The sequence below is a fragment of the Galleria mellonella genome, unplaced genomic scaffold, assembly GCF_026898425.1.
Source record: "Galleria mellonella isolate WM207_F2 unplaced genomic scaffold, CSIRO_AGI_GalMel_v1 utg64, whole genome shotgun sequence".
Classification (NCBI taxonomy): domain Eukaryota; kingdom Metazoa; phylum Arthropoda; class Insecta; order Lepidoptera; family Pyralidae; genus Galleria; species Galleria mellonella.
The window spans coordinates 4,755,755-4,780,562 of NW_026442133.1; the positions used below are offsets into that span (position 1 = coordinate 4,755,755).

General features: G+C 30.9%; 2 protein-coding genes across 3 annotated transcripts; one reads left to right on the forward strand and one right to left on the reverse strand.

The window, feature by feature from the left end:
- Positions 1–14,920: 14,920 nt before the first annotated feature.
- On the forward strand, positions 14,921–19,132 carry LOC113512304 (kelch domain-containing protein 3). Of its 2 annotated transcripts, none has more exons than XM_026896097.3 (6): positions 14,921–15,031; positions 15,139–15,403; positions 15,619–16,087; positions 16,242–16,437; positions 16,748–16,921; positions 17,699–19,132. In XM_026896097.3, exons 2-6 carry the CDS (start codon positions 15,161–15,163, stop codon positions 17,760–17,762), a joined length of 1,146 nt encoding a protein of 381 aa, XP_026751898.1. In that variant the 5' UTR covers positions 14,921–15,031; positions 15,139–15,160; the 3' UTR covers positions 17,763–19,132. The 2 variants fall into 2 exon arrangements, with proteins under 2 accessions (XP_026751898.1, XP_052756097.1); XM_052900137.1 differs by having other exon boundaries at positions 14,967–15,031; positions 15,117–15,403.
- A 130-nt stretch (positions 19,133–19,262) lies between these two features.
- On the reverse strand, positions 19,263–23,882 carry LOC113512303 (DDB1- and CUL4-associated factor 13). Its single transcript, XM_026896095.3, has 5 exons — positions 23,578–23,882; positions 22,358–22,902; positions 20,728–20,894; positions 19,921–20,221; positions 19,263–19,573 (listed from the first exon to the last, which is right to left on the reverse strand). Exons 1-5 carry the CDS (start codon positions 23,654–23,656, stop codon positions 19,322–19,324), a joined length of 1,344 nt encoding a protein of 447 aa, XP_026751896.2. The 5' UTR covers positions 23,657–23,882; the 3' UTR covers positions 19,263–19,321.
- Positions 23,883–24,808: the final 926 nt, after the last annotated feature.

Consider the following 24,808-nt stretch of genomic DNA (forward strand, 5'->3'; position numbering starts at 1 on the left):
CGCATTCTCTTAACGTTGCCAGTTATTCAAGACCGCTTTGAAGTCAAAGCTCTTTTGATTCTGCATGGCAGCTTAGTCGGTGCTGACCACACTACTTTATAAATGTTAGTTTTGCCCTGAATAGTCTCCTGGAGTATGCTTGTTTTCAAATGCGTTATTTGGGTCTTCGACGAATTTATTATTTTAATGAGTAAAATTATAAAAACGGACATTCTCTGACATATTACATGCAACAAAAATATTACCAGAATTAATAAAATAAATAGTAAGTACATTTATATACAGCGAAACTGATTGACTTGGATGTACTAAGATATTTTCTTCGTAACATTGCCTACATATTAAATGTAAACCTCCTTTGTGTTTACATATTAAATATAAAACATATTACTAACTATAATTATCTGTGCTAAAATTGCAATCATCAATTATTTAATAAATAATTTATTTGGATAAATATAGGTTTAAAAATTGGCTTTTTCATTTTATATAAGTAAAACGCTCACTATATTTTGCCAACATTGGGCGTAAAATAATTAAAGATGGTCTCCGACAAAAAAACCAACTTCAGTTGTAACAAAACCAATTATTTTGATTTGAATACTAAACTACTGAACCGATTTTAATAAAATTTCTATGGGACTAATCTGTAAGTATCCATTCAAATAATAAAAGGATTTTCGAAATCAGTTTACAGCTGACGGAATTATAATGTAACGAATTAAAAAAAAAATAACCCCATTCAGGATTCTTTTTGAAGTTGGTTGAATATTATTAAATACAGTTAAATTATTCAAATTGCTTATACTAATGAACCATTGAAAAATCACAATCTTTAAGTGAAATATATTAAAACATTTATTTTCGTATTTTTTTTCTATGGATAAAGAATTGCAACACACTGAACTTAAACTGATAATAAGTACAAAATTAGAAGAGGGTGCGGGTGGTAGCTGGCAACATACTTAATGGGAATAAGTAGATGAAAAATTATTCACGGTCGCGTATTGACTTTATACATTGACAGGGGTGGCGCTCGTGATCCCAGAGACTGGTGGCACTTGGGCAGGGTTATCACATACCTGTAATATTTTACCCGACTTAAAAATAAGCAAGTTATCCAATTGTTTGTGTTTTTAGTTTAGTTTTACCTATCTTTCTCATTCATAATTTCAAATTCTTATCAATTTACTAGTAAATGAAAAATATTTTTCTTAATCAACCATCAGTTAAGACCAAAGCAAATGGCGAATTATAATAGAGTTGTTAGTAATTCTTTCTTTTGTACATATATATACATATCGCAATTCTCATTTCTTTGTTTTTGAGATTATCTAAAATATTTTTGATAATATTCTAAAGTCAAGACCAAATCATAGATTTTTTATTGAAGTAACACGTTTACTCACATACTGTTCCTTCTTTCTGTAATTTGACTTCAGGTTTTTTTTTTACTACAACATGAGCTTACATTTCATCTTACCTCACCAGACGGTAAATGTTGATAAAATCTAGGATGAAGCGCTAATAACTTTAGGTTATTATATAAGATTTAAGGTTTCACTAGTCTGCCTGTTTGTCTTGATGACGTTTCTTTTAACTACCTATGTTGCAATTGAAGTAAAATTTTATTTTCTTTAAGGTAATTTTATTTTCTTCATAGTATTATCTATTACTGACGAGTACCAATGTTGTCGATTTTGTGGTTCACTTTGATAAATATTTTTTTTATATATCTTTGCTATAGTTTAGTTCAACCCTGCTATGAAGCGTGTTTGGGAACGCATCGAAGTCGGATGTCAACCCGTGACGCGTTCTGAATGTATGTACGCCGCGGCTTTTCGTAATAAATAGAATATTTTTATCGGAAACCCGCACTCACTGCGCACAAATATTGTACCCGCACGACTTTCAATATATGTATATATTCGTATGGCTTATGTGAAGTTTGAAGATATTTTAAAATCTCTAACAGTTACGTCTCTACATACAAATAAATGTGACATATTTTTTCCTGTTTACACACATTTGATTATTTTCTAATTATTCTCTGTTAGAATGCAATGTTACATCTATAATTTCATTGGTATTATATTATTACGTTACTGTTATACTACTACGGTTGCTAATATTTAAATTACTTAAATTTCGTAGATTGTCATATGGAATAAATTATAGAATTAATTAGATTTAAATATAATTTCTTTATAAATTAGTATATATGTATATTTTCCTACTATATATACATTGTTTAATTAATCAAATTAAAAATACCTTATGTACTTATACCACAGAACTATAAATTTCATATATTGGCATTTAATTATTTATTTTATCTTAAAAGGATTCTAGAAGGTCACATGCTTTTTTTATAATATATAGAATAGCAAACAAGCTGACGATCCACCTGATAGAAAGCGACAATCCTCGCCTATAAACATGAACATGACCAACACCCTGCATATCACAAAATACATTATGGTGTATATATAATACATTGCATGAATGGTTAAAAAGTAAGTTTTTACTTTATTAAAGGTTATTTAAAATACAAGTATAATTTTATATAATGATTTGACATTAAGAATACTGTAATTAGAAAAATCTTTATATAATATTTAATTGTAATGTTGATACTAAATACAATTTAATATTTGAATACCCTTACGGGATGCTGCATGTTATGTACTTATTTGTGCATCTAACATCTTATTTTACCGTGTAGCAAGCAAATAAAGATGATTTGATTTGTTACCCATGGTATCCCTCATACGTTGCCATTATTGTTAAATAATCATTCGTACCCTGTAATTTTACTGCTAAATCCCACCCATATGTGTGTATAATCGAATCACTTCCATGGTGGAAGTTCAACTTCTTATCATCAAATTCGTGACACACATGGCAGCGGGTGTGTGCAATGTTATTCGGAAGCATATTTGCGTAAGCGTTTTATTACAGTCCACGATCCATCAATCCGTCAGCATGAAACCCTTGCCAATAACACTTCTAAATAATCCTCTATTACGTCTCTGTCACTATAAAGTAACGTTATTTTTAAGCGACTTTGAAAAATCTCCTTTCAACTCAATTCACCTTTTTAGCAGAGGAAAATCCACTTATAAATTAAAAATATTGTACTAAAATATAACTAGTTAAAAATAATTATAGCACAAATTGAATTCACTGTTTTCTGCAAAGTAAAATGTACTTACACGTTACATTTATAAATTTGTATTAATTAGCTGCCTACCCCGGTACTAATGAAGAATGTGGAGATTTTAAAACCCAAATTTCTCACTTTTCCATATGATTTTCCAAACATTTTCTTCCATATACACCCTTATAAAAACCGACAAAAAAATTATAGTTAAATAGATGCAGCCATTCCAAAATGATGCGGTTACATACATACCTATATTCAACAATTGCCTTTTATGCATATATGTAAAAACATACAGATCTATCTATTTACGAAAAAATCTAGGCCACATTTTATCCAAATTTACGCAAACAAGCCAAAAGTATCTCTTAATAAATTTTACCTTATTTTTTACATGTAGAGTATATATATATATACCTCTAACCTATTTGTATTTCTACCGTGAAGGAATTGTGTTTGCATGACTGTGGGATCTGTAGTGAAATATGGAATACAGGATACAGAGACAACACCTTATGCCTCAAGAATGGCAACGCATGGGAAGTGTCAAGGGTAAAACAGTATACTCTGTTATGTCCATAGTACTGCTCATGTCTATACCACTTTCCATCAGGTCAACCGTCAGCTTGTTTGCTATTCTAAATTGCTTAAAAAAATCTAAAATCAAGAATAATAACAATCAAATAATAAATTAAAAAAAAATGGCAATATTTTAATTTTTAGCGGGTGTTAGCCTGTCTGTCTTTTTAATACGGCTGGTTTCCAGATAAACACGTCTCGCGCCGATTTCATTTAAATTCCTTGCCATATCGCATATTTCTATGGAAGGGAGCTTAAACCTTTGATTGATCGCATGGTCTGGGTAAACGGATGATACCGTATTAAACAAATAGGATGGTGCTAAATTCGAAAATTAAACACCAACAATTGTCATTTCTTCAGTGAAATCTTTGTGATATGTCATTCAAGGCGATCCTTGAATTCCAAAAATATCTTTATAATCTATTCATATTACGTTATAGATAGTCAAGCTATTTAATTACGTAATAGACAACTTACTTACATAATAATTCTATTATGATTTATAAAGTTACACTGATTTTTTTATTTCAATAGGTACCTACTTGCTTAATTTTGTCCATTTGTCCCTTCTAACGTTTCCTCACTGGGATTTAAGAATGATATTTTATTCCACCTATCTCCACTGGTAGAAATGAATGGAAATTCATTTTCACTTATCCCTACGGAGTGCTTTTTGTTTACAGGTACATTTTAGTACATAAATAAGTAGATATTAACCTTCTTTTTTCAAGGTATGTCTTTAGAACAAATAGCGTTTTAAAGCATCCTGATCTATCATAAAATCATTTGAAATATGGAATGTGTTAGCATTACTGATTGTAAACTGCATTTAGTAGTTGTATGGACTTACTAATGGTGTCTATTTCAAACAGGAGATGGTTTTCAATACGCCTATAAGTGTGTCCTTTTAAGTATGCTACCCGAATTTTTTTCTAATTCTGAATCGATTATGATAATTCTTTTAGCACTTGATAGCGTTTAGTTCCGTATTGATCCTATATAAATATAACAATTAAAGTCAGAGGTTTTTATGAAACAAAATCTTAAATTTCAATATGTAATGTATATTATTTGTAATTAAACTTTTTAAGTAATTAACCATAATAAAGTTTTTTTACGTACATTAATTAATAGTATAAGTAATTTTTAGGAACTCATTACTATCCTACCAACGTAAGTACAGTTCAAACACTAGATTTACCATACCTAATATAATATCGCTGATCCTTGGTGAATTTTAGAGAATTCTGGCGTTGCATGACGGTATTTTGCATCGTGCATGAGTAATCTTATTACTGCAACAATAGTAGCAGCTAATCTGATATGATAGAGCACCGCGCTAAGCACTGCATCAGCTATGTTATTCTGTAAATATTCGCACATCATTTCGCAACTCACTTCACTTTCACTTCACTTAAATAATAACTTCATGTAATGCATGTAAACTTTGGGAATGACAAGTGAAGTGAAATGAGTTTTAAAAACTAAAGTGCCTAAGAATGGTACACGCACACTTACCCCGATTCATTATGTCGTGACGTTGTCACCTCTACAAAATAGCATTGTTATTAATCTTATTTGTTTACAGAATACCAAATGTTAATCACTCGCGTATCTGATAGTGATTTTTGAATTTGACTTGACAAAATAGCACTACAGGACTTGATATAAATAAATATTATCACCATCATCATCTATTATAATCTAGATGCTATCACTATCCTTATGTTTGTCTACCCTAATGGTAAACAGGCGTGACAAATTTCTATATCCATGTATGTATACTATCACAAGTATGATATTTATTTATTTATTTCATCAAATGAGTGAGCTTTATAGTCTCCCAACACGCTCACCCAGGAAAGCATCAATACAGTAACACATACTTTATAGTTAAATGAAATAATATTAATATGATTTAACAATAATAGAAATAACATTAGATTTTAAATTTCTTAATATAAACACTCTGTGGTCATCCGACGAAACTCGATCAAGCTGGAGGCAAACACATCTAGTTGTGTATACCGGATCAAAACATTATATTATTATTACAGCGTATAAAAGAAGAAATTATTTTTAAACTATGTAAAAATTACTAAATTCACTTTAAATTTTATTTGGATGTGGATATATAATAATATATCTATATTTACCTATATAATATATACACCTATAATAATATATCTATATTTCAAAATAGATTACATATATTTAAACTACTTTCTTAAGTATATAGTTACTTATTTCGTTAGCAATAAACCACAAATAATCTTACTTTTTTATACCTGTAATCTGTAATCCGGTAATATGTATACCTTCAGATAAATTAGAACTTAGGTAGTTGCATTCAAATCTTAAAAATCTTTGCTGTACTTTTATCATTCCTACTTTACTTTATACTATTAATTTCGGGCAAATCAACGAAAAGTACCGAAGGTACTAACCAAAATACAATATTCCGACTACCTTATAGGAACTAATGTAACCAAACAGAAAAAATACTTTAAATTCCCCGAGGAAATGACTACTCGAGATGCGTAATTCGACATAGCGATCCCCGGTCACCGGCTAAAATGTAAAATGGCTCCCTTGCATTTTTTTCCTAAGTGCCATAAAGTATGACATTTATTACGGTCAGATCTGCCTCAACCACTATTGATAGGCAAATGAGAGAGTTTTTTAAAAGAAAAACGATGTCTGCTTTTTATGTGTTCTTTGGATAAGGATATTTTTTAAGTCCAAAGATGCGAGTTGTCGCTCGTAATGGGCAGCATCCAGCAGTTTTTGTGGTTCCTTGGAACACTTTTCATGTTTGTTGCAGACCTGAATTAGAATGTCATCGTGGTAATCATTCTATATTTTAATACTACTGAGGTGGCAAACAAGCATACGACTCACTTGATGGTAAGCGGTTACCATACCCTATAAACGTCTGCAACACTAGAAGTATTACGCGCGCGTTGCCGACCCTGAAGTAACCTCTTTACCCCTTGTTTGAAAAACCCCATGCTGTAATCTCTTGGAAAAACCTTGAAAGGGAATTCAATTCAGTGACGGCAATTTATTAAGTAAAAACGCCTATTATATTTCTAAATAAAAATAAAAGCATTTGGTTAATACCTAATTTATTAATTTCGACTGTTACATAGCAATAATTTTAGTTTTGTTATTATGTGTTTTTTTATTCTAATATTTTACTTTTCTTTTTTACAATATGACAATAACAGGATATTCAATTTTTACATAAATATGCTTACTTAGTTGACGGAAATTGAATTATTTACTACATTATCTTAATCCGGAAATTTTCTTCAGTTCCTTGATTAGTCTCGGATGCGCGCCAATGCAACGTTATAAGTTCATTAAATTTCTATAAACCGTATGTAGTTATTTTCTCTCAATTTCTATAATGTAATTCTAAATAATATTATTGGTAATAGTTAATGATAAGAAACCAAATAAATTCGACAGATGGCAGTAAGCTCGCTCCCTGCCATGTGAGGTTCTAATATACTCGACAAAACGTGAGAATGTCGGATATTACATCCGAAGAACCTCGAACCTGAGAATACCTCTGCCTATCCTATTAGAGCCTATATGTCATTTACACACAAGTGTATTGTATCTTTTTTTCCTACAATCACCTCAGAATGAAAAAGAGTAGTAACTTTTTACAAATTTAATCCTTTACAACTCGGAAAATAACGAGTTAGTAACGGAGGAACTTTCACTGCTAACACTGTACCCCGTCTGGTCAATTTCTACGTGGTTTCCCCTGGATACCATCTTTGTTTTTTTTTTTATAAGGACTTGGCACATTGACTCCATAGCCACTTGATAATAGTGATAATGAAATCTAGCGTCGCAGGTTTAACGCAAGATTGCATCTAAACTTCGGCTCACACTATGCCGGCTTATATAATAAACAGTTTTTCACGCCTCTTTTTAAATAATCCAAATTATACTTAGCAGAAACAAAGATTGCGGTTAATTCTTGTTAAATTCGTTGTGATGGGTCAACTTACCTGCTTTCATCCTCACCCATCACTGGTGCTCCGTCAGCGTGAACCAATAACACAGGCGGGGTTACCATTCCATTAGCTATTGACAAAAAAACATCAAATATATAAAAATATAAGAAAATTATAGGTCCATTTTAAGTAATTTATAAAAGTACATATATAGTTTTAAAATCCTTAGAATGGATACACAGACCTAAAGCACTGACATAGATTAAGTCGAAAGTTTTTAATGAGAAATAAGATATTTTACGTCATTAAATTGTTTCGTACCGCTGTGTTATAATCTTGAAATTGAGCTATCATTGGCGATAAGGGCAATAACTCAGCGAATAGGTCAAGCACAATAGTGAGTGCCACCGATAATCGTATATTAAGGCCCTTATCCCTATGAGCACCTTTGCGACAATAGAAAGGAATATAATGTCGAAAAGTGGCCACATAAAAATGACATACGGTTTTGCGATGTCGTGGTTTGCTCGCAAAAAATAGTGGGTAACCGCTGAATGTGTCATCTACTTATCGAATACCTATGTTATAAATGTGTTTTTGAATTACCGAATTTTGCATATGTTTTGCATACTATTTAAAAGTAAAAAAAAAAATTATAACGATAATATAACCAGGGACCTACATACTTTGGCGGTTCATTTTTATAAAGAATGTAAATGGAATAGTAACCCTACCTGCATTATTGGTTTACATAGCAGAGTATCAGGTGAGGATAAAATCCAACAAATTCGTAATCGATCGTAACATATTCACTGGCAAAGAGGTCATTAGAACCCGTTATAATCTCTGGAATTACTGAACCGCTTCGTATAATTCTTTCACTTATAGAAAGCTTTACTTTATCCCAAAATAATATAAGCTAGTAATAAATATTACTTACTTAGTAATTCTAAGCAATTATTATTATTAGCAATACCTTTTTAATAATTATTTTATTTTGCTGTACAAATGGATATATTGAATAAGTTTGTAGGAAATGATGAAAATTCAAATACATAAAACCTCTTGACTGAGGGTTAAAATAGCTTTTCACATCAGGCGGCAAATGCGAAATCGTAATAAAACTATCCATATGATATGTAAAGTAGCCATAATATTGAAAACTTCCAAAATCCATCAATAAATGTGACGTTATATGGGGAACGTTACGCGACGCTAACGCCACGCGTTACTAGTGTGAGGCAGTGTCCTAAAATGTTATCGATAGAGTATTTCACACACTTATGTATAAGTGCATATTAATTTATCTATAAATAATAATTGAGAGTAATGAATATATGTAAAATAAAATATTAATGTCATTAATTATTGCTGAATAGAAATGTTTTATATTAGTAAGGTATTAGACTCTCCTGATACTAGAATCTTCAAATATCGTTTCTTATTATTTACCCAGATCACATAAATAAATCTTTTTGAAATATATATATCTGGAATTGTTTTATATTTGGTAAATTTGCTCTACATGCACCATGAAAGCACATAAATTACTTCAGAAAGGATTATTAATTTTATAAATAAAAATAAGATTAACAAATAGATCAAAAACAACTTCCTACCTTAAAATTTTAAAGCCTGGGAAGATATTTTATTAGTGTTTTGAAGTTTGAATCCTTAACCAGTGCGTGTTACCAATGATGACTTATGAAACCGAATCGTGGTCCTACATTATTGCCCGTATGCAAAAGCGATCCCATACAGGCAAACACAGTGTAGAATGACACACCACTAGATGGAGTGACGACTTCAAATGCATTGCAGAGAGTCAGTAGATGCAGGTGGTTTAGGACCGTTCTTTATGGCAATCTATGGGAGAGACCTATTTTCAGCAGTGGACAGATAATAGCTGAGATGATGATGATGATGAAGATGATAAAATTTGATATAAGCCATTTATGATTTTACGGTGATTTGCAATGAGCAATCTAAAATTCAATAACTTATGTGAGCCAGACACAAACATCAAAATATCCACAGTCAAAATAATTCGCGTTTACAAGGGCTATATATAATCCTTTGTATATTAAAATATATGATTATAACATAGGAATAAGAGTTTTTTTTTTATAGAAAAGTCATTTTACTATTCCTATATTGTATTTCGATACAATCTCGAAGCCATAACACATGTTTTCGTGTATAGAACTTATTTACCTCTTTCTATCAGGTGGACCGTCAGCTTGTTAGCAATTCTAAGTTGCATAAAAAAACAACTTGACACCAAAGATCATTCTATCATACGCGTAGTATTAAGTAGTATGTTAGAGCAAATTCTTTATAAACTTTATCTATTGTTGCATTTGAACACTACTCTAGTGTAATTTGATCATAATATAATATAAATAAAAACTTAGGTTCCAAGAAGCAAATGAAGAAGAATAGCGGATGATGAGTGCAGAAAATTTTTATTACGTTGTGTTTTTATTTAACATAAAAAAACATCAAGAAAAATCAAATTATTAATTATTGAGAGAAAAATAAAATTAGAAAAACAAAATATAAAGACGTTTCATTACAATAAATACACTAGTGAAAATCATCGATAAATGATACTCGTCCATCTCTAAAGGGAGGCAAGGCGTCAAAACGCACGACCGCAACTATCAAAGAGAAATCTTTTCCGTGTATCAATAACGTTAGTCGTATCGTGGCGACGGCGGTCGTCATCGACTAGACACATTGCGATTTTGTATGCCTGCGACATTTTATAACTTTAACATATTGTTATATCTATATTGTAATACTACAAGTAGGTATTACAATATATTTACATGAATTCACATCATCTTTATTACATTATCATAGAAAAAAAATATCTATGACTGCTTACTCCTTTATGTTATTAATAATAATAACTGGATATATTATATAGCATCATCTAGTTCCAAACTAAGCAGTACTTACACTATGATACAGCTGATATAAACATTAAAACAAGTACTTTTTTAAATATATATATGTTCATAGGACAACCGAACTTTGTGAGTTAGTCTATCGCCCGACTCAGAAGGGTGAAATAGTGTGTTAAAACCACTACACCACTAAGATCGTCACATTCTATTAATATTCTTAGTAAGTAGGTAGGTACTTGAAAAATCAACCAAGTAGACATTACCCGATGGAAAGAACCATTGTACTGTTGATGTGTTCCGATATCAGCATATTCTAATATTAACTGCCAAATCGACTTACTCTATTCGTAAAATCTCAACAAAGGGGCATCTCTTCAATGTGGCAAGGGCGTGAAATTATTTTCCTTGGCGTATGCAGATTAGAGGAGGGTGACTGGTGGGGTCGGGATTAGTTCCGGTTTACTTTTTATAGGATTCCGATGATAAATGTCACTATTGGATATGCTAACGGGTGGTGCGTGTAATGTATCCAAATAAGCTGGATATATTTGAGTATAACTTTCTACAACAAACCGATCAGTGTGACTATAAAACTCTTGTATGTCTGCTTGCTATATATCGTAACCTTTATTAGTAACTTGTCTAAATATAACAGTTCATTTATTTTTTCGAAAACGACATTTGATATCTTCAACCCAAGCACGTGAAAAAGTACTTATCTTGCTTAACATTACAAAAAAGTTGCTTGAAGACAAATTATTCAGTTTCATAAATATCTACTATGGCTGTATATCGGCTTATTCTATTTTTACATTGCACCCTGTATTATTATATTTACGAGTACTTTTGAAAATAATTCTTAAATTATTTAGTTATGTATAAGTGATGTGACAATAATCAAGATGCAGTCGGATACAATAAGTTCACGACACGCAACACATGTTGCCACCCTTCTATCAAACACGTTAACGGTTTAGGAGTCAGACAAAAAAAGAGGAAAGTCGCGAAGCCGGCGGGCGGACGGACGATTGCTATCCCGAAATATGATTTATAGATCGGACGTCATCGGCAATGCGCTTTCTATACGTCACTGTACATGTCACCTCGCCCGTCAGCCGCCACCACGCGCTACCACCCCGCCTGTTCAGGGAACGATGAAAAATATATTTTGTTGTCAATGATACCATCGAGTTCATTTTATACAATGATTTTTCATCTAATGCAGATTTGGTATTCTTTCTTTATAAGGTACCATCAAATTTTTATGCTTAAACGATAAAAACTCTGGTGACTTTTTTTTTTATTGAATGAAAATGGAATGGTAACCCCGCCTACGCTAACGGGATACGCTGGCAGGACACCAGTGAAGGATGATCGATGAGGATGAAAACAGGCCAGTTAGCCCATTATGATGAATTCATCTGGAATTAATTATGATAGTTTCCAGGAAGAACTGCGTGGAGGTCGACCTGGTTGAATATATTGCTAGCAATGGGATTCTGTCTTCATTACTAACAATCCCTTTCCCCCCACAATTTGGTGATTTGGTGATTTGGTGGTAGTCGTGGTTCTATTCTCTATTATAACTTCAAACCATTTGATGATCTAGCATAGTATCGCGAGACGGGGAAAAGAATTTTCTCCCCCCTCACATTTATAATCACAGATCAACTAGATTGTTAGGCAAATTCTGCACTTAATTATCTTTTTATGTGAATCAAATGTCGAGAAAATACTATAAAAAATTTTAGTTGACGTAGCATAGAAAAATTTAAAAAAGGTTTTATTTTGTAAGTCACTTAAAAATAAGACCAAATAGACGAGAACTACAAGTCCCACATTCAGCGGTAGACAACAGTTAAAATGATAAAAAAATTAAAAACAAACTAACTTCGTTCGAATGACCGGAATTATGTAAATTGCCTAGAATAAAATTAGTCTATATCCTTCTCCATCCCAAATAAGTAATACGTGTGCCCAATTCCGTTACCATTTATTGAGCTGTTAAAACACCAAGAGGTTACAAACAAACAAACTCACTTTCACATTTAAGACATTAGGAAGAATTGGAAAGCAACCAATCCCATCCATCGAAGTAAACATTTGTATCAAATCGAACAATAATCGCTCATATTGTCAGTTACAATACAATTTGTTTGGAAACTCGACGCGTGAGAGAAATAATAACAAATGATTCGCGCCCTAACACCGCCTGGCGTTGAAAGATCACGCCTATTGCTTTCTTGTTGATGAAAAAAGTATAACATTACTCCACAAGATACATTAGCATCGTATGTACCTACATCAAAAGCAGCACTAAGATAGACATGCGTAATCATTTAAGAATAATAATCTATGCAACAATCCAATTTATCAATTGATAATACACAAAGATTTATATAAATGAAGTGGATGTACCGTAGTCAGCCGGTAGACATATACAGTACTCCATACACCGTAAGTAGTACGAGACCACTAAAAATTTTTGAAAAAAATTTTGCTTACTATTTACCGAAAAAAAGGAGGGTTCAACTGTTTTAATAGTAACTAAATAGAATTAGTTATTTATATTGAGTAGTTATTTACCATTAAAGTTCAAAAGTGAACTTTATTGATAAATAACTAATGCTTAGACATTTTAACAGTTTCTTTAATGATAACCCAATACACGTAACAAAAACATAACATACCACAATTATCCTTTTGTTTTTTCTTGGATCTTTTCATCTTCGCAAAGATATCCACAATACCAAAGATTGTTATCACTTTTATATCAGTGACAAAATGCAGGGCGGATCTGGCCAGTCTAACGTATCAGGTTTCTACATTTAGAGTCTAAAAATTTCTATTGTAAACCTATTTTTTTATTTATGAGAAAAAAATTAGTTAATAATAATTTATAATATTATAATAAGCCTAAAGCACTCTAAATTAGACCTCCACACTAGACACGAAATACTCATTACGGTATGAAAATTTTAATACGACAAATCTATAACAAGAAGATAAAGAGAAGTAGGTAAATTTTGTACGGAGATTACGAATTGAAACTCTTAATGATCAACATCTGTATGTTTGGTGTTATAGTAGCCATTTCGTGAATTCGCATGTAGAGATACAAAGTCACAGGTAGTGATGTAATCCATTGTTGACGCAGTTATAACATTCACTTGACTCTTTACAACTAATTTCTCCACCATCAGAAAATATAAGTTGCCTGCAATTCATATTTATAAAGAGATAAAGCTCCATTAAGTCATAGAGTTTGTAGCGCCCTCCTCCTGGGCACAAATGTAAAGCAATAACTTTGTTAAACTTGCAACCGCCACCCTTGTGCAGATATATGTTTAATGCTATACTTTAGCTATATAAAAAATACTAATTACAAAAAGAAAACATTTACATTTAACGTAACTACAAATAAGAACTAATATAATCGAACTAGTTTCAAATAGCCTAAAGAACTACATAAAAGTTAATCCATCCGTTTAATTTGGAAGCTACCCTACGACGACATAGACAAATAAAATAAAAATTTTACTACCTGCATTTTTTTCGATTAGTAACTGTTAAAAATCATATATTCAGGTCAACAAAAATTATTACTCAGTCTCTACTTCAATTTCTACTTCCCATATAATTAAAATGAAACTTTAAATTCCTATTATTTATTTAAAATATATACTATTAATTTTTTTTTTAAATCTTATTAAACGAAGATCAGGATATATAGATTAACCCCTTTATTTGTAAAATCTAAAATCTTCTATAAATCTATTTTAATTTATATATTGTTTTATCATATTCTTTCAAATTGAGAATTTAATTCGAAAGGAACAAAACGGTTTTAATAGCTAAAATAGGTTTATAAGAACTTTGACGTTTTTATGAATAAGAGATTATTCTATTACCTTTCGCAGAAACAATACTAGGCTATATTAGAATTTGGTTCCTTTTGCTTATCCTGCAAGAAAAGAATGAAAAATAGCAAAAAAAAAAAAGGCAAATCAACCACTTTAACTCAACCGCTTCGAATAAAAAAAGTTTTTAAACACTCTATGCAACAGAGTAATTAAATTTCGAAATTGAACACTTTAAACTGACTCTTTTATAATATTAGTCGATATCGATACTTTGAACAAAAGTATGTTAGGTATAAATTGTTGTAGAGTACTATAAATATTCATTTATTATGTTAATATTTTTAGTTGATTGCATAGATTCATTTTTATAGGTTGAATTATAAGAAGGGCAGTGTCGACTCCTGTGGATTAAATTAATAATATAGACGATTGATCAGTCTATCAGTCGTTAGTAGACAGTCTCTCTAATCTGTTATCGGTAGTCCCTAAATATTCTCTGTAATCTGTGGTACCTCATTATTTAATAAATATTACTTTGTAGGTATTCGATTTATTAATTAATTTATTCATTTTGGATAATTAATAGCTAACTGTAAAATATTCTATTATTTTTTAGAAAAAGTTATGTGTTTGAAATGTTTCAGAAATTAAAAAATATTATCTAAAATGAGATGGACGGTGCACATCGAAGGTGGTCCGATGCGTGTAAATCATGCAGCGGTTTGCATTGGAGATAAAATATATTCCTTCGGTGGTTACTGCTCTTCTGAAGAATATAAAGACTGGGAGCCAATTCCTGTTCACGTACTAGATACTACAACTTTGAGATGGGCCCCGGTTAACTATAAAAAGAACAACCTCGTACCATTTCAAAGATATGGACATACGACTGTAGCTTACGGACATAGAGTAAGTTTTTAAACATTTTACCATTATATATTTTAATAATGTGTAGAAGTAATCATAAAAGCTCTACTGATGTCACTCTTCCATAAATGTAACCATTGATCAAATCTAAAGATATCTACTGATCAAATATTTGTACAAATTATATTTTTTTGTAATATACATTACTTCCTGGTATGTACTTAGTTATAAAGTTGGCAAATAACTCTTAATTTTAGGTTTTCATGTGGGGAGGCAGAAATAATTCAGTGGCCAGTGAAACACTATCCTGTTTTGACACAAAAACATTAGAATGGAGTACACCTCCTGTATCAGGAATGGTACCTTATGCTAAAGATGGGCATTCAGCATGCATCATAAAAAATAAAATGTATATTTTTGGAGGTTTTGAATATTCTAGTGACCAATATTCACAGGAAGTTCACTGTTTAGATCTGGATACTTTAAAATGGACATTCATTGATACCCGAGGTTCTCCTCCATCTTATCGTGATTTTCATACTGCTGTTGCCTATGGTGACAGAATGTATGTATTTGGTGGGCGGGGAGGTGGTGACTTTAGCCCATATAACAACTTAGATGAAGAATACTGTCCCAAAGTATATTACTTAGATACTGTTGAACAGAAATGGGTAGTTACTAATCCCACAGGTACTTGGCCAGAGGGCAGACGCAGTCATTCAGCTTGTAAGTACAATATTTCATTTAAAAATTTAATATTACTGTTGAATGTCTTTAAATATAATAGTAATATTAATTTTTTTTATCAGATTAGAAGTAAAATCTCTGGTCTCTGCCTAGAGTGAAATAATTATTTATTTTTAAAATTTGCAATTTCTAGGGCTTCACAATGATTTCATGTATATTTTTGGAGGTTTCAATGGAGATACCAAAACTCATTTTAATGATCTGTATAGATATTCAATAAAAGAAAACTATTGGGAACATATTAATGTAGGTGGTTTTGTCCCATGCAAGAGAAGACGTCAGGCAAGTTTAATCTATAAGGATAAAGTATATCTTTTTGGTGGAACAAGGTATGTTAGTGTTTATTTAAAACAGTTACTAGTAAATTTCTGTGAATTGGTTCATATATTATTTATGGTATTTACTAAGCTACTTATAAAATCTTGACCAGGATGCTACCCTTATACAAGTAATAATACTACTATTACTTATATTAAGCTACTCTTACATGCCACTTGTTATATTCTGTGGTTCTGCACTCTTGAATTGTAATAAAATATATTCTGTGTTAATCTATGATAAGAATAACATCCAAATATTGTTCAAAATTATAATAGGTTTTATTTCAATAAAGGATTATGTAAATAAAAATATTTGCAGTCCCTGCCCTCACACAAGCAATCGTCCAATTGTGGATGACACAGATAACCCAGAGAGATTGATAGACAATAGTGATCTGCACCTGCTAGATTATTCTCCGACTCTCAAGACCCTTAGTATTCTCTGTGTACTTGAACATCAGCTTGATCAGTCATCTCTACCACGTGATATTATGTAAGTGCTGTGCTATAAATAATGATAAATTTGTATTTTTTTATGATTTTGCCTCTGTCCACTCTAATTTCGGCCATCAACAAATAGTGATTGGATATGTTGCAATGTTTTGCTTACATGGCTTAAATTTTCATTTCATTACATTTATTTATTTTGTGATACATAGGTAGATAACAACAGATGCTAATACATTGCATTGCTTACATAAATCTTTTGCATTTCTTTACTTACATCAGCATAGAGCTAAATAAATAAAAACATCAGATATAATAATAATAAAAGTATAGAGACATTGGTACTATAGTCCTCAGGAATGAAGGCAACTGTTATGTTCATGGTGCTGTTCAAATCTATAGGTGATTGTTATCACTTTCCATTAAAAAGGCCATATATTTGCTTGCCATTCCAAATGTGCCTTAGGTGCTTAGGAATAGATAATGTCTAATATTACGTAGTGATTTTCATCTCCGGTTTTTTCTTTTTTATAAAGTAGAAATGAACAATACATAAAAAAAAATCACACGACCATCATCACTAATAAGGTAGTTAAAGGCATAAATCGATTGTTATGATGAACTACTACACTATATACCTCACATTTCGCTTTAGAATCCTACATGGTGGTTCAGTAAAGATTTAAATGAAATTGTTGGTTTTAAAAGTTCTTAAAAATAAAAAGTGATGATTATTATTTTATTTTAAAAACTTTAAAATTTAGCAAAAAAATTATTATTATTAAGAAAGTACATTTATTTCTCACTATTATTTCTATTACAGATTAGATATTCAGATGATGACTCTTCCAAATCGAATCAGCAGACCCAATAACCAAGCCGGTTGAGACTTGTTACTAAATGAAGATGCTTTGAGGAGTTTATAAGTTATATGCTATGATCTGCAATATTGGGATCGATTCTGAGGCGCCATTCTACAATCCTATCTGTAAAATTCATATTTTAATTTGATAGTTTCACTTAAGTATTATTTTATGAATCATTATAAACCAAATTTATAATATTTTTTACTTAAATCTATTAAATATTTAATTCTTATTAGTCCTAAAATTAAAATTTCCTAGTGATATTAACTTGAAATATTAATTTTAGAAATAGGTTTAGAGAAATGTCGCCTCACGATTGATCTCATTGTGTAATAAAAATATTATTACACATTTTAGTGTTAAAAAATACATATAAATCGTGTTTAAATAACATTGCTGTACTTCTGTAAGATAGTCTGAAACTGAAATATTTTTTGCCATTGGATGCTTTTATAATTTATTATATCATTGCATAACAAACTTTATTCAAATTTATTATTTTAATTTTTCGCAATGATATCGTGGTTGTACTCGTAAATTTTAAAAATGTATATTATCGCATTTTATTTGAATTGAAAGTTCTTCTGCTGCGACTCGATTCTTGTAATTAAACCCGCCATGATATCGTTGCGACTCATTATAATACCTCCTTTATTAATTGTTGATCCCCTGGTACATAGAAACTAAAATCTTTTATAACTATTGTTTTGATACTTCCTTTCCAATTTGAAATTAAGTGCAAAAGAAAAAGACAATTTACGTTTTTATGAAAAGAGGGGAAGTGTGTAAATATATACACATCATAATATATGATTATGTACTAAAAATCAACGATTTATGTTTATAATCAAGCTACTATCCATCTTAATGTACTTTTAGAACAGAAAATATGTTTAAAGCAATTTTTTTATACTGTTTTGTATGTATGTTGCCTGCATAACATGCTAACTTACTTAAAATGTAAACTTACTAATGAGTATATAGAAATTTTTGCAGTCATTTTTACGGATGTAGATATTGTTCAAAACCACACATAGAATTAAATATATGCTAAAAATTTGGCAACAACTGATTTTAACTTAAAAATGATTATGTGCAAATGGAACTTGTTTCTCAAAGAGTCAACCATTGCGAAATATGTTGTTACTTATATATTATGCATGTTTTGCTATTCAATGTTTTTAATTATTATTTGTTAAAATACGGAATACTGTTGTTGTATGATTAATTTTTATTTGAGTTTTAGAATTGCAGTGCCAAATTATATCTATGATTATTAACTATTATTTTGGATTATAGTATATTTATTAAATAAAATCGCGGCATCCATTTAGATCTATTTGTGAGCTGAACTAAAATGTTTATATAATTAATATACCGATATGAATATACTTTTTGCTTCCTTTTTGTAATTATCCTTACTAATTTTAAATTTATTCACTTTGTTACATTGTCAGTGCATGAAATCTATCTTACATTATATCAAATATTAAATAAAGGCAGGAGAATAACTAATCTGTGTTAACAAATCAAAACTATTATTATATATTTTGTATGAAATATTATTATTAACAATCAATTCACTCATCTTCTTTAACAACATGCTTTCTACGTTCGGGAACGTGTGGTACAGCTCCAGGCTTACTATGAGCACGTCTATTGGCTTCTTTCCTTTTAGCTTTCTCTTTAATCGTTTTGAGTTCTTTCTGTGAATTGTAGACGTGTTTTGGAACATGTCTATGTCGCGCAATCCGTCTTATTTGTGGATGATTTGCAAATTTATCTTTCAAAGCATCTGCATAATTTAATGCAGTACGTTCACGAGGCTTAAGCTAGAAATTGAGAAATATATTATTAGTATTAGGCCATGAATAAAAAATATGCTTACAAATTGTGTCCTAGATTAACAGTCAAAGGCAGGTAAATTATTTTATATATCAAAATATATGCATACTTATTTAATATAAATGACTTCCTTGTACAAATAAAACACCAGCCTATCTATACTATTTATTATACCTACTTCATATATTTATCTTGGCATGTTTTATTAAAAACATTGCACAAAAAACCTTTTTAATCCAAGTGTTTGTTCCTTTTATACAATATTATTTTGATAAAAAGATGCCAAGCTCAGTATTAAAATTTATAAAAATATCACAAACATAAAGGTACTTACAACACCAAGTTTTTCTGAAGCTTTTGCTTTCCACAGTCTTATGTTCATTTCATCAGATCCTGAGAGTATATATTTGTTATCCAGTGACCACTTTACGCATGTTAATCTCTGCATCCTCTTAGTGTGGTAAACATCTCGAGAGTGTCCTTTAAGACTCTCAAATATCCTTACAGTTTTGTCATAACTACCAGCAACAAATTCACGGCCAGTGGGTGAATAGTCCACATCTATTACAGCTGATGTGTGGTCCATATGTATATTTACTGGATATTTTAATTTTCTAACATCAAATGTATATAAACTGAAAAAAAGGTATGATTATTGATATTTTTCTCCTAAATAACATATAAATGACCCTGGATTATTGTATAGTATCCTCCAGGACAGATGACAAATAATAATAATTACTTACATAGTAAATAGCTAAATAAATCTCATTCAAAATTATATTTTTACAAAAATAATGTACAAGATCTTTAATGAATGATAACCCTACCTGCGCTAATGTTATACACTGGTTGGGCACTAGTGAGGGATGAGATTAGACAGTAAAGGCAGGTCTGTTAGCCCATAATGATGAATACACCTAGAATTCAGCATTGATGGTTTCCAGGGGGACCATGTCTGCTTTACTAACAAACCATGTAGAAGATCACAGGTGTTACCTTCTTACAAATGTCAGCTTAAGTGTCATGCACAAAAGCAAAATTATATCCTATTACTTTGCTGTCTGTCCATTCAACATCCATATTATATTCATATATAATAATATGGATGTTATGAAAATAATAATTAAATGGAACTTACTTATAGTCTTCATTAGCTACAGTAAATATAAAGGCTTCCATTGGATTCCATGAGAGTGCATTTGACCTTAATTCTAACACTACTTTCCTCAAAGGCCCTGATTCTCTGCAATCATACAATATAATACTTCTGTCACTTGCACAAGATGCCAATAAATTGGTTTCAACCTGCAACAAAAAAAAAATTGTTATGAAGTCAACAATGGCTTTACAATATCAATATCATATTAAAATTGAAAAATTATGACAGCCATTTATTATCTATATTTAATAAATCACATTCAATTGTTATAGAACAAATAATATATTTTTTATATTTATTAAATTTGCATTCAAGAGTTATAATATACCAATAACTCATTAACTTGAAATAATATAAAACATTATTATTCATAAACATATTAAACACAGATGTGATTTGATTAAAACAATCGCGTCGCCATAGCCGCGACAGTGGATTTAATGTTAGCATTTTAATGTCGCAAATACGGCGACAATGGAGGGCAAAGGGTTTAAATATTATATAATTTGATTAGTGAACATAAAAACCTCTAATATTACCACTATAAATGCTGTACCTGTTTCAATCCATTATAATAGCAATTACATTGACTTAATGACTGGTCTATGCATACTCATGAAACAGTAGTGCCATATGAGATGAAGAGTACTGCTAAATTATTTTTATTATTATATCAGCCATTGTATACTGTCGACTGTTGAATAGGCCTCCAATTGGGGAAAATAGATTGGCATGCACAGTTAAACTGGCAATGTTTTAATGATTTTATTTAATGTTAAATACTCTTTGTCACCTCCTATGACACCCACAGAAACAGAAGGGATATACCATTTTATGCTGGAAACACATGGCTAATTTACATAAATTACTGCTAAAGTGATGTAGTAAATTTATCAAGTGAGTTCTTAACTGTTAAAGTATTAAACCAAAAATTATCATGATATTAATTAATAATGCTAATAATTGTGTCCTGCATCTGTTTTTTTTTTTATAACACACTGGCAAACGGCTATGCTCATCTGATGGTATGTGACAATTTTATGTTTTCACAACACTGAATTGAATATTTCCCAGATATATTGTAACTGGTAATTAATGGCATAATTAGAAAACAATTTTATTATTTCAATTAATAATATTACAGTTAAAAGGCACCTACTTAATTAATGAATATATACTTACTACTACTGTATACCTACTACTATATTAATACTATTGAACCTAACCTAACCTAACAATCCTCTATAAAAGGGATTGTTAGTATTGGAGACTGAGAATCCTATTGCTAGCAATATACCCAACCAGGTCAACCTCCTCGCGGTTCCCCCTGGAAACTATCATGGTTAATTCCTGATGAATTCATCATGATGGGCTAACTGGCCTGTTTTTATTCTCATCTATCACCCTTCACTGGTGCTCCGCCAGCGTATCCCATTAGCGCAGGCGGGGTTACCATACCATTTTCACCCATTAAAACAATCCTCTATAATTTAACTGATAATGCACCCAAATAACTAAGTAATGAAGGTTTGAACCAGATCAGATCAAACAACTGTACAAAACATTTTAAAACCTATATTTAATAAACTATGACAGTACTAAAATATACCTGGTTAAAAGCAACATGATGAAGACTGTCTACACCCCATTTGAAAACCTTGATAGGTTCATTTCTAGTGTTTTCCCACAGTTGGCAATGTTCCCCACATGTGGCAAAAATAGGTTTAGATCTGTGATGAGTCACACCACTAACAACTGACATGCTGAGTAATGTGTTCACAGGTTCCTCATCATCTGACAACTGGATTTCAGACTTCCATGTTTTTATAGTTTTATCATCACCAACACTTGTAAATGTGTCTCCATTTGGTGTGTAACAAATAGCACGCACCCAACCCTCATGTGCAACAAAATTTCTTGTACATTTGCGTACTGCTAAATCCCATAATCTGATTTCTCCATCAAATGCTCCACTAGCCAGGACTGCAAGTCTACTGGGATGTTTAGCCATAGAAGAAACTCCATCTCTATGGCCATCAAGGTTGCCAATAAAGGGTTTTGCAAATACTCTTTCTAGCTTGACTGCATTCAATGCTCGCACATATTCTCTTGGAGCTTCCATAGGATGAAGACTGGGGTCATAATTTCTAGGCACTGAAAATACAAATAACTAATTATATGAAATGTTAATATAATAACTAATAAGTAAACTGTTTATAAAATTTATACTCAAACTGATTTAATAAAAAAAAAAATTGCTACCCTCTTTTATATACTTTCTTATATTATAACAATGATAATATGTACAACATTGTATTTCTCAAAAGATGTCTATATAATTAATAACTACTTAAAACTAGGTGTTAGTAAGTAACTAATGGTCATACTTTCCACTGACTTTTTACATGCTTTATGCTCTCCAAATGCCAGAGAATTATTAATGAGATTATTCTGAAATACAGTGGTACGTCGACATACGAGTTTAGTTTGTTCCGTAATCTTGCTTACATGTCACATTGCTCGTATCTCAAAGCAATTTTACTCATTGAAATGCCATTAATTCGTACTCCCATAAAACCACCTCAATTGTTTTTAAGTGTTAGTCTAAGATGGGAAAAACTGTTAGATACCAACATCAAACTCTGTTGGGGTCGTGTGCAGCGGTGTAGTGTACGATTTCTCATATCTCAAATCTTGCTCTTATCTCAAAGCAAAATATCGCTTGCTCGGGGCTCGTATATCAAAACACTCGTTTATCAAGGTACTAGTGTATTGTACAATTTTTGTTGTGTTAAATATTGTTTCCTTAATAAAAAATTTAATACTTACATTTATGAATATCTTTTTTTGTGGCACGTAAATAATCGTCTGGATTACGACTAATTACCTTAATTTTTACTTTCGACATGATTGTTCTTTTGAAATGTTTTATGTATTCTTTAGCGTATATATTTGTACAATAGTAATTTGTGTAAATTATGAGCCACGTTTAATTGAAAGAGTCTCGGTAAGAAAGTGTATAGAAATTAATACCTTTACTATAACTAAATAATCACCAAATTAATAAAACATTTAAGACAATGAAGTTAGGTTAAGAATCTGACATGGCACATGGTTGTGACATTGACTGATTATTTGATTGACATAAGGACAGATTCTAACTGTTGACAGCGCAACTGTGACAATTACACGACAGTCCAAGAACACAGACCAAGTAATCACTAAACGAAAATTTCAGACTAAGCTACAAAAGACTTCAAACCACAGAGTAAATATTACCTACTATAAATAACTTTTTATTTAAGAGTTGTCAGTACCCTTATATTTACAAATTCATTCAATAATTCTATGTAATCACTTGTAAGTACCAGCACGGAGAGTACTCAAATGAAATACATATATTCCTTTATTCCTGTAGGCTACCAACCTATTTCAAACCTACGTAGGTGTGGAAAAATAAATAGTGAAATTCTTGACAATTTTCTTGTCTTAGCAATTAATTTTTTTATTATCAACTATACAGTCTCGTACTAAATTTTTCTTTCTCTCATTTCTTCTGAATTTATATATATATAAAGAAGCTTACATTTACAGCCTCTTTCTCATATTACACTATAATCTAGGATACATTAGCGACTATTATACGGTGAAATATTCGTGTTTGCATACAAATAAGTCTTTCAAGTCTTACATGAACTATACTGTTGTAATATTGGAGTATGACCTTTCTCATAGCATATTACACATTGTCTCTCAGGACAGCGTGAACAAATGTCATGCTATTATCAAAAAATAAGTTTTTTTTATACTTATTATAATACTTACCAGCTGACACAGTAAATGTTGTTTCGACCCCCTGCCGCCAGCTATTGGGTCTATTTTTCTTATCGAAATTATTTCTTAAGTTTGAGCAAACCGTTCATATTTATAAAATTTCAGAGATTAGTATGAACAAGCATGATCACACTGGATTTTTTATATATTACGATGTATCAATGCAAAATAACGATTTTAATTCAATAGATATCATTAAAACATAGGTACTTTCCAGTGAACAATT

What these genes read in the sequence shown, in the direction of transcription:
- LOC113512304 (XM_026896097.3), top strand. Translation starts at nt 15,161, where the DNA reads ATGAGATGGACGGTGCACATCGAAGGTGGTCCGATGCGTGTAAATCAT. An exon ending in TATCTTTTTGGTGGAACAAG is followed by an intron (nt 16,438 to 16,747) that starts GTATGTTAGTGT and finishes AAATATTTGCAG; the next exon opens with TCCCTGCCCTCACACAAGCA. An exon ending in TCTCTACCACGTGATATTAT is followed by an intron (nt 16,922 to 17,698) that starts GTAAGTGCTGTG and finishes TTTCTATTACAG; the next exon opens with ATTAGATATTCAGATGATGA.
- LOC113512303 (XM_026896095.3), bottom strand. Translation starts at nt 23,656, where the DNA reads ATGTCGAAAGTAAAAATTAAGGTAATTAGTCGTAATCCAGACGATTAT. An exon ending in AAAAAAAGATATTCATAAAT is followed by an intron (nt 22,903 to 23,577) that starts GTAAGTATTAAA and finishes TTGTATTTTCAG; the next exon opens with TGCCTAGAAATTATGACCCC. An exon ending in GTAGCTAATGAAGACTATAA is followed by an intron (nt 20,222 to 20,727) that starts GTAAGTTCCATT and finishes CCTTTTTTTCAG; the next exon opens with TTTATATACATTTGATGTTA.